The sequence below is a fragment of the Ischnura elegans genome, chromosome 6 (genome assembly GCF_921293095.1).
Source record: "Ischnura elegans chromosome 6, ioIscEleg1.1, whole genome shotgun sequence".
NCBI classification, from domain to species: domain Eukaryota; kingdom Metazoa; phylum Arthropoda; class Insecta; order Odonata; family Coenagrionidae; genus Ischnura; species Ischnura elegans.
In genome coordinates, this window is record NC_060251.1 from 20,082,965 (window position 1) to 20,097,575 (window position 14,611).

The 14,611-nt window shown below is 40.2% G+C and overlaps 1 protein-coding gene across 2 annotated transcripts in view; it reads right to left on the reverse strand.

Moving 5' to 3' along the window:
* Positions 1–49: 49 nt before the first annotated feature.
* LOC124160163 (high-affinity choline transporter 1) overlaps positions 50–14,611 on the reverse strand; it is a 93,926-nt gene continuing 79,364 nt past the window's right edge. For both annotated transcript variants that reach the window (XM_046535921.1, XM_046535920.1), the window contains 4 exons: positions 13,480–13,697; positions 11,919–12,022; positions 8,530–8,984; positions 50–5,792 (listed from right to left, as the gene is read on the reverse strand). In XM_046535921.1, coding sequence (XP_046391877.1) covers positions 5,548–5,792; positions 8,530–8,984; positions 11,919–12,022; positions 13,480–13,697 — 1,022 coding nt within the window. In that variant the 3' untranslated portion in view covers positions 50–5,547. The remainder of the gene's footprint in view (positions 5,793–8,529; positions 8,985–11,918; positions 12,023–13,479; positions 13,698–14,611) is intronic.

Here is a 14,611-nt window from a genome sequence, read left to right on the forward strand (position 1 = left end):
ACTCGACTACCGTTTACATTCGAAGTCCTCAAGACACCACCACCACAGCTCAGGTCCACTGGACAATATTTTATTGTATATTTACACATAAAACAATTTTTTATCTCAACAACAAGCCATAACAACATTGCCGGTTGTCCTATCCCAAGTTGAAGGGGAAACCAGTGGGTGTTAAACTTTCACAGCAAGTAGGATTCTGGTCAACTTACATTTAGGTATGGATCTGAGAATTTCATGGATCGAATAATAAGCACACAGCATGTTTGTGTACAGTCATTGTTGAAAGGTAACAAAGATTTGACATCTTATTGAAACAATTTTCAGGAAAACATAATTAGGTGCAATAATTTTATGGGACAGGATCACCCAGGCATATCCACCGCCAATGGTACTGCTCAAAACAAGCATTAGTCAACAATTGCCACTTGTACTTGAAACCTTACCACATTTGCATTATAAATTTCCAATATACGTACATCACATTTATGACAAACTACCAATCATTTTCGAGTTTTTAGCTTTTTTTAATCAATAAATAGTTCGTCCTATGCAGGCATCTCGTAAAACCGGCGGGGATTATATTATTGGATATTTATGAATATATATTATTGTTTTCTCATCACTTGCCAAAATTATTACCACATCTCTTATTGCATATGGTGACGCCAAATTTATTCAACACAATGGCAGCACACTTAACCAATATTACTTTCCCGTTTGCCACGAAAGAAATGTAAAACATCTGTAGTATAGATTAGAGCCCCTGACCGTCAAGTTAAAATTACCTGAGACTGAACCACTCCTAAAAAAAATATTTGAATTTTACTCGTACGAAAGCAGAAACACAACATTGCACTGTTTTCGACAAAGCTGTTATCATTGATCCATTGTTTTAGAATGAATTCACTTGACCGTCTTTGGTGTGAGTCAAATGAACCTGAAAAAAATTAAAGATGGCATTTCGACTACAGCCAACTGACAATCACATGCTGTATTTGTTCACAAAAACGTGAGAAAGCGTCACAAGTTTAACAGTGAATCCTGTCACATATCTCGCAATAGCTCACCAGACAATAGCACAGTTCAATATTATGCATACAAGCAAAGAAAATGTATTGCTGCCATGACCTCCTCTCAGGTTCACTTTAAACTATATTAAAGAGGCACTCGCGAATCCAAACTAGGTGATTATGTGTATAATTTCTTCGTGGGAACCAGCTTGGAGTCATTCGTAAAAATTAAAAATAGGAAATAGAGCCTAAGGTTAGGAGATTTAGCAATAGGATTTGAAGTGAGAATTCACAGCAAGTAAATTGAGGCATAGGTATCCTCCAGAAGTAATAATATAAGAACATTACGACAATGTGCGCACAAAAGATGTTTGCTGCATAGATTGAGGGATCATAGAACTGGGATTTTTGTGCAATTCAAAAGTGACACCAACTCACAAATAGCGCGGATAGAATGCGTTCTAAAACATAAAATATGGTGACGCAAACCAGCAATTTCCAACGAAAATAGCAACGAATGAAAAGTGATATGGAATCACCATAGTTATATTTCGATTGAACTTAATAGATAAAGTCAAATAGTGAGGTCTTTAATGTTAACGTGACCCTTAACCTTCTTCAAATGCCCGTAAACCTAAAACATTGCGGCAAATGACGGGGAAACCTACATTCAACTCGCCAGCGAGAATATTAAATTTCTCAAACTTAACTTCAATAACGTACTAATATTGCGTATTCAAATTACATAACTGTACAGATAACAACTCATTTCAACGAATTCGAGGATAAATATCTTCACAAACTCTCCGATTAATCATCTGCTTAACATCATTGATCAAATTATACGATACAATATATATAATTAATGTCATTTGCACGTGGCATAACACCTCGTTTGAATTCAGCAATCTGAGAACTTAACTACCAGGGGCAGGGTTATAAGCAGAGAGATTGAAAAATGACTTTTCTTTCCTGCGAACACCCAAAACAAACATCTTCTTTAACGAGAAAATAAAATTTAGACCACTCCAATTGCAAATTTAATGTTAAAACAGGTAGAAATATGATCTATCTCTGATATCTTTGGAGATGCAACGAAAAGAATTTTCCTCATAAATAAGCTTTTATGATGCGAGGAAGGTTTAATGTTCTTCGTATTGTATAGACTTAATTTGTAGGAGAAATATATTCAAATATATAATTAATATTTTCAATCAAAAAAGACATCGCCGAACCTGATAAACAATAATTAATCAACTCCCACGAAAAATAGATATATATTGTTACTTATGTTTTGAGTGACAAATATAATTTTTTTATCACATCGGACTTAAGGAATTTATATAGTTAGCTTTCCTTTTAATTGAAGAAGGCATTTTGAAGTACTACTTTGCAAAAAGAAGTAACCTGCAAATTTTTAAGAGCCCTCGCTGAATCAACTGTTGGTGAAACGTAATTACATCGAGAAACCAAATGATGGCCGCGAACATGGTTCCCTCCACCTCTTCCTTTTTCCGGATGATAATTTGTACTGGTCTTCCAAAAACTTCATCACCAGCTTAGAAAAAATCTCGGCCGAATTCCTTTTGTGAACCTCTAAAGCCTACATTCTACATAATATTCCCTGAATTTTGATGTTCCAGAATATCTATAATTATGTTGCAAAATAATTGCTAATTAACTGAATGGGATAGTTTAACCCGCCGTGTTTTCGTGCTAAGGATTCCACCGACGTTGAAATTTCACCTTGCGAACTGAGCACTAAGCATTCATAGAGCTCATTCTTGGACTGTGACTGATTAATGTATTCCCGTTTATTCTACGATGAGCAGTATTGTTGGATGACATACAATTAGGCGGAGGAGATCCATTACGGTGAAATGCAGGGAAAAATGCGTTGTGCAGTGTAACAATATTTTGATCATTTAATTTCTTACGAACTGAATTTTACAACTTTTTCAAGTCTCACGAGATATTTGACGTCTTTATCTTACGGTAAGACTGAAAAATAATTTTAACCAATCAATTTGCTCCTAAATTCAATCGAAGACCAACCGGGTAATCGATGCTTTCGTATAGTGACAGCATTCTCTTGCAGGCAATAGCTAAAACATCTTACTTGCAACGATATATAAGTTCCACACCCTATGAGAGCTATCATAACAGCAACAATTAAGCACACCACTAAGAGGTTCATGTTTACATCGATATATATGTATCATCACGGCGTATCGGCTCAAATGACTTTCACAGTTACAAAAAATTGTATTTTTTTTCTAATACTGACGAGTAACACAGGGGTATAGTTAATCCTTCCCTACATGGAGTCCCAGCAAATTTTTTTTCTCCCAATATTAATACATTTTGATTAGATCAGACTCTCTTTTGATATGTTTACAGCTTCATCACAATTTAATATTTTTTCTCACGGGGAATAGCATGAGTAAGGGGTGATTTTCTACAGGCAGACGGTCGCCCACAACCCAACTGGCACAACTAATTGTGATTAACAGGTTAACAGTTCAGTATGCCAGTGCAGGGATTATATTTTTAGACAGATGCAACTGCGTGCCTCACATTTTGATTTTTTATAAAAAATCATCTAACACCCATAATTTACATTTTCCTAATTGAGTTATACCTCTTCTCATATAGTTAATCAATTAAAACTGACCACGCGACTATAGAAGATTCCTCAACTAAACGTATTATTTTTACTATTAGCTGAGGTTAAACGTTTCATGCTTCCTGTCACGCAGTATTCAAAAGGTTCTCTTTTTTTACATTCGCGTAACAAAAAATATATGTATATGGAGTTATTAATTAAAATAATTTTACTTTTACCATAAAATTATCACGGATTATTCATCCACGTTAAAATCTCACGGGCTAAAAAAATCTGGGGTTTGTTCATTTATTCATCGATAAATATATACTATATGCATTAATTTTACATATTTTTCAGCTCTGTGCTCCCTTGTTTCCTACTCGCTCAAACATGAGGAAAAAACCTTAAACAACGATTTGTTTGAAAAAGGCAACAACGATTGTAGCAACTTCACACTCGTAGCTTTCGCCTACGAGAGCGCACAGGGAGACTTCATGAAACGTAATGTACACACTTCCAACGAATTGGAATTCGCACTTCATATAATACATGGACAGCATACTGTAGGGCTGGCGGACAGTTGACGATCACCTCCGGCTGCGGAGATCAATGAGAAAACACCGACGAACTTTTTTTTATTATTTCGTTCAGGTATCGACAATGAGACTAAAAACGTGGACACACCAAACCACACGGGATAAGTTGAACCAGAGGACATGGGAAAATATGTGTGCATTCACAGTTAACGGAAATATACATCATATTACCGTGTGATCCCAATCGACATTCAGAAGACACATTTAATTTCAAATGGAAAATGTGATTCAAATTCCATACACATTGAGTAGTGCACGATCCAACGGGATGCCATTAAAATTCTCAAAAAGAAATAAGAAAACCAGCTGGAGGTTTTCCCGGTTTTCAATCAATTCATCTCTCTGGAGAGATCTTATTGGAGCGATTTGCCGATGGATGCGGAGAAAGATTGAGTGTAATGAACTCAAATGCAGGTATTCGAGTATCCAAATGGTGTTAGAGTACCCAAACAGAACCGAAAAATGTAGCAAATACCTCTCAAACTGAGGCGGATACATGGGAGCCTCCATGAGCACTCGATCTACCTCGAAAATCGCAGCACTGGTGTTTGAGAGAATATCGCCTCGTGTCCATATACTTTTCTTGTTTTTCTAGTACTTGAAACACGTTTGAGGATACTCTAAGGCTTATCTAGGTTGTCGAAAACCATCTGGGCACTTGAATATCTGCATTAGAATGCATTTGACACACTCCTTAAGTGAAGTATGATTTGGTGATCGCTAGGGCATGGCGTATGAGATTGAAAGACTATAATCCATTTCGAAAGTACGTCGAGGGCATAAAAGAAGGCCTAAATGTTTTTAGAGTAGCAGGAGAGAATGCCAATCAACCATTGAAGCTATGAGAGCCAACGTGAATACAATTGTAATGGCCTGTTATGAACTTTTTCCGGCTTTTTAAAGGGGAATTTACCAATTCAGGCTTTCCCTATTCCCAAATATATTTCAAACGGACTATAGTTTTTGTTTTATTCGTAAGGTGGATTATTATGCTTTGTAATAAGCCCAGACGCTTACGGATATCCAGGGAATTGGGGTAAGGGAATCTATGCGAATCGACCTTAGTGTATGAGTGCCGAGGAGATGACCTAGATGGACATCTTGAGCCTACGCATCCAAATCGTATCGATATTTTTCCCGGTCAAAACATATGCACATCACCCTCCGCAACGGATAAATCAATTTCATCTCTATATACAAAGTCATGCGATTGAAGCGGAGGGCTCTCTCGTTTATTTACATCGGCTCTTTTCGTCGCACTCGTTCAAATCCCCGGCGTCGTGACGTCACTCTGCACACATCGCCGTGGCTCCGGTACCAGCACTCCGCCTCCTCACAGCGACGTCTGGTCCTGGCGGGGGCGGCCGCCGAAGGAGAGCGGCGAGTCCGCTCCCCCGCCCCCGCCGCCCCCGCTCCCCTCGCGGCCGCTCTGCCTCCGGCGAATCGTCTTCTTTTTGGTACCGTCCGGCCCTATGACCTCGCTTTCCTCGAAGTCGTCGTCGGAGTCGGGTTCGAGGGCCGGATTCACGCGACCGTTCATCTCGTCGATCGGAGCCGCGGCACCGTAATACCGCTTGCCTGTAGGGAAGAGAGACACACATGCACTAATTACTCGTGCGAAAAATTCATAGAGAAAAAACCATTCGCCTTGACCGGGAATCGCACCCGGATCCCTCGATTCCTGGCCGAGAACTTTACCAGTTAAACTACCGAGGCGTCATTCTCCCCTTTGGAAATTTGTGGAATATGTTTGAAAAGTTGGTTTGGACTACTGAGCATATTATGCAATAAGCAGTCCAAATCGTGCGCACGGCGCCACAGCCGGAGAGCAAAGCCCGAACTTTGAACACAAAGAGGTGTTCACTTTTGAAGTATACTGGGACTAGCCACGGTGATAACTTCACGGGACTCACCGCAATTCACAAATTGTGCCAAATATCCACTGAGAAAAATATTCCCTTGACAGAGATTCGAACCCGGATCCCTAGATTTCCGGCCGAGTGCTATAGCCAGGTAAGCTACCGAAGCGTCATTATCCCACGTGGAAATTTCGGGACTATAACGGACAAGGTGATATGGGCACTTTGACTAGACACAGTTCATCAAGGAGTCATCAAAGTAGTACATAATATGAGATACACTGAGAGCAAATCTTGACGGAGGCTTCCGTTGAGTTTTGGAGTAAGCACAGCTAATCTTCTGTGACGATACTTTCGCCGGCGTAGAGCGTCTTCAGGTTTGAAGTGCCTTCTTCTGAAGAACTTCGTACCTGAAGATGCCTGCTGCAACGCCGGCAAATCTATCGGCAAAGGGGAAGAATTCACTCGGAGGACAACCCTGAAGCTTAGCTGCAACTACATTGAGAAAAGTCCCGCACACAGGAGTACATTTGTACACGCACTCTAGACCGAGATGTGAACTCTAAACCCCCACTTACTGGTCAGATACCAAATATTTTTCTTGTTGGAAGAGGTCTTCGTATAAAAACCACTCAATCCGAGAATCTGAACCACTTTTTCACTGACACTCTTCTTTTCAGTTAGCAAGAAAGACTCTCAACCACCTTTTCTGTACATCATATCAATACCTCACAATATTCCCATTCTCGACAGAAATGATTAATTAAGAGAGATATTTTGTTGAATAGTTCGGTACATGAAATCGCTTTTCTTTCGAGTAAAAAGGGAATTGAATAAATCCAAGGTGGAACTTCGTTGTGCATTTCTTTTTTTTGTTAGCGGCTAGTGTCCAAACACACCACACCAAGGGGTAGTACTCTGTGGTAGATGAAGACGTAATGAAGGAATTAAGTTAAAGAGGTAAAACGATTCAACATTGGCTAGTGAGTGTTTTATCATATGGCTCTTGGTCCAAAATTTGGCTAGCTTAATAATGCACCAAGTACGGGAAGAATGGATGCCAGGACAAGAATGGAAGAAAGAAGGGAAGAAACGGCGAAAACATATAACGACTAGGACACTGCTGAGTAAACCGTGTTTTAGCTTCGAGAGAAATCCAGGCGTTGAAATTGAGAGTATTTCAAACTTGCGAGGCTAGAAGCCAGTTTTTTGTGAATTTCTGAACTTCATGAGGGACTGAAATTTGAGAAGTTAACAGGGAAATACGACCTCGAAGCAATGGGAAACATGACTCCCCTAGGATCAGGATAGTTTCAGAAGGGTCGGAATGAGAGATTCTGGTGTCATCATTCGAGTGACGCGAGCTACAGATAGAATTCTGTAATTAACTATCCCTAGAAAATGGGAGAAACGCTCTGTAAGAAGAGCTGGTAAAGAGACCCATTCCCTACTCCCCCGGAAGGCCTTGGATAGAGCCATAGAGGATGAATCACTCAACTTTGTTTCACTCACTGAAATTTTCTCACCTTTCCCAACAGTACTGTGCGAAACCGACTAAACAAATAATTAGTTAGCGCTGCATAAAATCATATTTTGTTGTTAAAGGTATATGTTTGCACTTTTGGGTAAATTTAACAAAAGAGTCGCCAGTGCAACAATGTCACTTTTTAATGCATGCATTAAAAGTGACTTGCATTAAAATTAGCTCCCCCAAAATAAAACTCAAGCTACGTACGTATGAAATCATTTCAGGCTTGACGTGGTGGAAATGCGATGTATCCATGATAAAATATATATTGCGAATGGTAATTTACGCACTTTAATATAAAAATCCACGAATGACCACAGCTTCGACATTCTAAAAATCCTTGAAAATGACATAGAATGTCGAAACCATTGTCGGCAGTGTAGTTTTATATAAGGGTATGGAAATTGCCATTTTTAGTTAAATTTTATAGCACGCTATAAAATAGTAGAGTGAAAAGTTCTCGGGATCGCCACCGGGTCAGGATGACCAGGTGGCGATCCCGAGAACTTTTCACTCAATCCATTCGCCGGGAAAGCACGAAATCTTTCTTTATAAAATAGTAGCCGGCTTTGCACCAATTCTTTGAAAGAATGGATCACAGAGCGCAGGAAATTCTCTCGGGTTTTCCACCGGTTGATGACGTCCATGTCTCCCGACGTTTCGAGCAGCGACTTACTGATCATCCTCAGGGGATCTACCCAAAGGGATCATTCGGATGATCCCCTGAGGATGATCAGCAAGTCGCAGATCAAAACGTGGGGAGACATGGACGAAGTCAACCGGTGTAAAACCTGAGAAACTTTTCTGCACATGATACGCCGGGAAAACCTAATTTCATACAATTTATTACCGATTTTACCTCAATAGAGGCGGTGGAAATCGGTCGGACCTGGGTCGATAAAGGAACGAAAACGAAATGGCAACTCACCGCCTAGCGCCCCTGACATGACGGTCATCTGCTCTCCGGCGGTGGGCGCTCCGGCAGCTGCCGGGTTGCCTCCAGCCAGTCCCCCAGCCTCCGCCGGCTCGCCCACGCGCTCCACGTCCTCCGGGATGTTGACGACGCAGCGGAAGACGTCGTAGCCAGGAGCCAGGTAGCCCGACTCGAACACGTGCCTGGTGAGCGCGGAGATTCCGACGAGGGTGACGAGGGAGCAGAGCATGGCCATGGTGCGGAAGGGAAAGAGCTGCCGCTCGCCGTCCCAGCCCGGGTAGTGGATTAGCGCAGGCAGGCCTAGCATGGGCTCGCCGCCGCTCATGCGGACGAAGAAGGCCACGATATAGGCGGCCAGCGAGCCGTACGTGTTGCAGTGGTGCTTGAAGTGCACCACCATGAGAAGCTGCGGGAACAGGATCACATACACCAGGTCGGAGCACATGGACCTGTTGGAAGAAAACGACGGAAAAGGCTGGTGAGGCTTAGGACCTCCCTGACGGGCAAATTGAGCGAGTTAATCCTCATTCTCATTGCATGTTTTTTCATATTTCTAACCTTGTATGTTTTTGCTCTAGGAATTACTAACCATTAGCAATTTTTTTATGAATAAGGATGTATATTTTTCTAGTGTGCATAATATTTCTATGACTTTGACCGGGATTCGATCCCGAATCCCTCGATTTCCGGCCGAGTGCTTTAGCCAGTTAAGCTACCGAGGCGTCATTCTCCCCAGTGGAAATTTGTGGACTATACCGGACAAGGTGGTATGGACTGCTGAGCATATGATGCGACTAGCAGTCCAGGTCGTGCGCATGGCGCCACAGCCGGAGAGCAAAGCCCGAACTTTGAACACTAGAGGTGTTCGCTCTGGACTTATGAAAGTATACCGGGACTAGCCACGGTGATAACTTTTTACGGAGTCACCCGCAATGCACAAATAGTGCGAAAAATCCACAGAGGAAAAATCAGTCGCCTTGACCGGGATTCGAACCCGGATCCCTCGATTTCCGGCTGAGTGCTTTAGCCAGTTAAGCTACCGAGGGGTGACTCCGTAAAAAGTTATCACCGTGGCTAGTCCCGGTATACTTTCATAAGTCCAGAGCGAACACCTCTAGTGTTCAAAGTTCGGGCTTTGCTCTCCGGCTGTGGCGCCATGCGCACGACCTGGACTGCTAGTCGCATCATATGCTCAGCAGTCCATACCACCTTGTCCGGTATAATCCACAAATTTCCACTGGGGAGAATGACGCCTCGGTAGCTTAACTGGCTAAAGCACTCGGCCGGAAATCGAGGGATGCGGGTTCGAATCCCGGTCAAGGCGAATGATTTTTCCTCTGTGGATTTTTCGCACTATTTGTGCATTGCGGGTGACTCCGTAAAAAGTTATCACCGTGGCTAGTCCCGGTATACTTTCATATTTCTATGACCGTGCGGTGTGCATGTGGCGGTCCTCTTGCATGCTGCATGTTGGTGATTTGTCAACCCCTGCCAAACACCCTAGAGGTGGCTCGCACGGCATTATGTAGATGTAGATGTAGATCCTGGGGGAGGTGGTTTCGTAACCTTTTCGCTGCTGTTCAATCTCCGAAAACCTTCTCACGTGCGGCGAAAAATAACGATTTTGTTAACTTTGCTTAAAACGTGGCTGCGGACCGCCAGAAAATGGGCATTTTAGCAAAGTTAACAAAATTGTTACTTTTCATCGCAGAAACACGGTTCAAAGACGTACTTGATTGCTTGATTGGCAGGATTGCGATGAAAACAATCATTTTTTGATGACCGGATTGATTGATTGATTGATTTTCAAATTGCCGTCAGAGCGGTCACTTTTCGGGAGGGAGGCCCCCCGCTGATAGGCTCGATGAGACGGTCCTGCGTGGATGAGCTCGTCGAGTAAAGGGACCTGGATTAGGGACCCTTCGAAGTGCTTTTGCGAAAGTGCATGGTAGGGAGGAAGAATAAGTACGTTCACAGCAGTCTGCCGCGCGAACGTGCTAGGTACGTTCACAGCAGTGAAAGGGTTAACCACTCCTGATTTATTCGCGAGCTTTGTTCATAAGCTCAATTTATGCGGGCCGAAGGAATAAGAAATAATAAAAAATCATTCCATTAATTTAATTCCCCCAAGAATTAGACTAAAAACATGGAAAAATCAACAAATATCTTGTTGGAAAAAATCGGGGTGAACTAAGTAGATTCCTGCATTAAGTTTTACGCAACCGAATTAGTGTGACGAGTGATACTGACGTTTTGACTTCAAAATTTCATTAAAATCAGGTTCAAGATTAAATGAGCTCATTGTAAGAATTAATGTCATATGATCATCACAAAAATTTGCTCGATAGTTAGATTTCACAAACTTCTTTTTGGAAAACGTTTTGCTCACACAAGTATGTTCACACAGACCCAACTGCAGCGACGGGTATTTTGAAGCGCTTCATAAAACAGTTCAATCCTTATCCACTGAGTTTTCCTGGTTCTGAAATATCTCGACCACTCAAATCACAACGCTCAAGGCATTTTGCTTACCGTGAAGTCACTTTCTTTAGCTTTCATGGACTATATCAACGGGGGTGCATAATAATATCCATGAAATAGCAGCAGACAAAACTAATTCAAAATATAAGGTCATTGTAGAAGCCATTGTAATACTTGCTACAGCCAAAATGGAAGGAAAATATTTCTTTTGGAGGAAATTATAGATGTGCTGTCTATTTCGTTCCATCAGATCATTTTTTCAAACCACAGTATTGTGCTACGGTACCACATTTATTAGAACGATTTTATTTCTCCCCTAATCTCCACATTAAACGAAATAAAGGGTAATAATTGGGGATTTTATAGTCGTGTTGAATCGGGTGGTTCCGGATTCAACGAATAGGAGTAACGTTAAGTTTAAAATTAATTTTCAATTAATTTCAGTGAAATTTAAAGCTGGAAAAAGGAGTATACTGAAAATATAGATTATCAACTGCCGTTTCATAAATCTTAACCCATTATAACCCAATGTTGCTTCTAAGCAGCATCAAAAATGTATACATTTTCTGCTCTGTTGAGGAAATATCCAAACTACGCATTATTTTGTGGTGAAAATTGTAATAACAAAATATTTACCAGCCACGATAATTATGATTGAGTGCAAAATTTTCAACTTTTCGAAATGAAACATCTTGAAATTTGATTTCTCCCAGAAGTAGCTCTGGGTTAAATGGGTTAATGAGCTGGTAAGTCTGGTCCCATTTTGTCATGTTGCCATAAACCTTACTGATGAAAAACTTGGGACAGAATACAAATACTCTCCTTCACTTCAAAAACTCATTATTGAAATGGCACAACGGAAGAGTGGAAAATTTTAAAACTATGCTATTTAGCATTCTTACCAAAGGCCGTATATAGAAGGTATTGTAAGCGCCATGATGGTTGATAAGATTCCAACGATTATTATTGAGACCCTCATCACCCATATTATCTCCATCTCTGAAGCCTAGAAAAAGAAAAGCAAGTATATCAAAATATATTTTCGGACGCAGTAGAGTGAATTTTAGGTATTACTGATAGCAATAATCAATGAATAAATATATTTTTGATTGAAGGTAACCATGATACGATTAGTGATGTCTGGAATAGCACCAACTTTAATTTATATATACTATTTGTAGTAATCAACAATTTGTTATGTATTGCATTCTAGATGCACTCGTAGATTTCTGCTATGTAGCATAATATGAAATTTATTACCATAAAAAATAATTTCATACTAAATGAAAAGTGATGAGACTATCCAATGGAAAGTGATCCAAATTTTGTAATTAATTAAAAAATTAAGTGGAATTTCAAGGTTAAAAAGAAAATATTAATGTTGAAGTACAAAAGATATCTCATACACGCATTAAAACTTGTAATTTATGTTAATATTGCGATTGAATATAAATTTGAAAGATATGTGAAGTTTCGATACAAAAGTTAATTGCACACCACCGATATCGGCTAATTCATCCTCATCAGTTTCATTACTTTGAAGGCTCTTTGGTGATTCCGTGAAAAATAAAATATGCTACTCAAAGAGGTCACGCTTAATATTTAATCGTGATCTTTTGCCCAACTCAAGCTTTGGGCAACAAGGAGCGAGCAGCAAAACGCCATGAGCCTCAGTGCTACCAAAATGCTCCGTGATACGTGTGGATCCGGCGGTCAGGGCTTGAAAATACCACGAGCTCGTTATGACTTTAAGTATATATTGCGGTATAGCAAAGAAAGTCATTCATGATAAATTGGGAAAAACTATAAATTGGGAAAAACTTTAATTTGCAATACAGAATCCCTGAATTTCAATATTCATATGTTACATCTCATACCTGTGGTTTCCAAACTTTTCTATGTAAGGGCCACGTTATGTATTTCCCTCATTTATGCGGGCCGAAGGAATAAAAAATAATAAAAAACCGTTCCAGTAATTTAATTTTCCCCAAAACTTAGACTAAAAATATGGAAAATTAAAAAATATCTTTCTGGGAAAAATCGGGGTGAACCAAGTAGATTCCTGCATTAAGTTTAATGCAACCAAATTAGTGTGACGAGTGATACTGACGTTTTCACTTCAAAATTTCATTAAAATCAGGTTCAAGATTAAATGAGCCCATTGTAAGAATTAATTTCAAATAATCACCACACTAATTTGCTCGATAGTTTGATTTCACATACTTCTTTTTGGAAAACGTTTGTTCACACAGAAGTAAGGGATTTGTTTGGCGGGCCGGATGAAATTATGCGTCGGGCCGGATGTGACACATACGCTATAATGTGGAGACCCTTGTGTTATACCATGAATATTTACGCTATGGTATTTACGTATTTAAGGTATGGAAGCTCTGTGCTTCAAACTTTAGGTCCACAAAATGTCTCGAGACAAACGGTAGGAAATACGATTCATCCACTCCTCACCCTTTGCCGGAAGATGAGCTTGTAGACGTTTCGGGCGAACATTGAAGAGGCGGAGAGTACGCTGGAATCTGCGGATGACATGACGGCCGCAGACACGGCGCCGAGACCGAAGAACGACACAAAGTCAGGCGTCAGGTACTGGAGCACCATGGGCAGGATCATGCTGGTCTCCTCGGCCGTAAGTGGGTATGGACCTCTGTAGTCAGTTTCGTTCCACGCTGTCAAGAGATGCGAGAGAAAAAAATCTCTTAAGGCCTGGTTACACGATACATAAACCCGTACGAGTTAGTGTCTGAAAGTATGGCCGTGTGAACCAACGCAAAATTCACCATGTGACCATCCAACATGTGCATATACATAAAAAGAAAATATAACCTATTCTACTTTAATTCATACATTCGTAATTGTCCTGTTCTGGTCATACTTTACTTATTATGCATAATTTATTATATTTTGCTTCCAGTGATACTCTTTCTATACATATGGTACCAACACATTTGATTGAAGGACTGATCTACCTATAAGTTCGACATGAGTAGCTGAGGAGAGACCGAAGGTAGAAAAGTAACCCTCTTACTTACTCTATGAATAAAGTTGAGCTCATTCTTAAAAATGCTAGTCTCTGCTTCCTTGAAGATATTCAGGGTCGCAGGGGAACATGGGATGTATCTTAAAAATTATTGCAGAGAATTTTTCTCAGCACCGAGGAAGAAAAGATTTTTATGGAGTGAGGAGTAAACAAAATGCTCAATATCAAATTGCATCGATATCAAAAATGTAATTCAGCTGTCATTTAAATTGTGAAAAAATGAAGGAATTTATTTTTGAGCAATTGAAAAAAGTATGAATTTTTCACTTGTACACCCATGTATAGAATAGATACCTTAAGCACAAAGACTTTAAATTTCTTTACCTCCCGCAGAATCAGTCCTCGACTTATCACCTGGTTATCATTTTTTTGTACAAAAAAAATCAGCTAAAATATTTAGAACTCACTACTGCTGTAAATAAAATGCAAAAGAAAATCGAGTTCTTATACCGAAGAAAGAAATCGAATATCCAATAATACTCGGCCTCGTTTTTACTGCTACCAATTATTAACTATACGATTGGTTTTTTTATATTTATCATC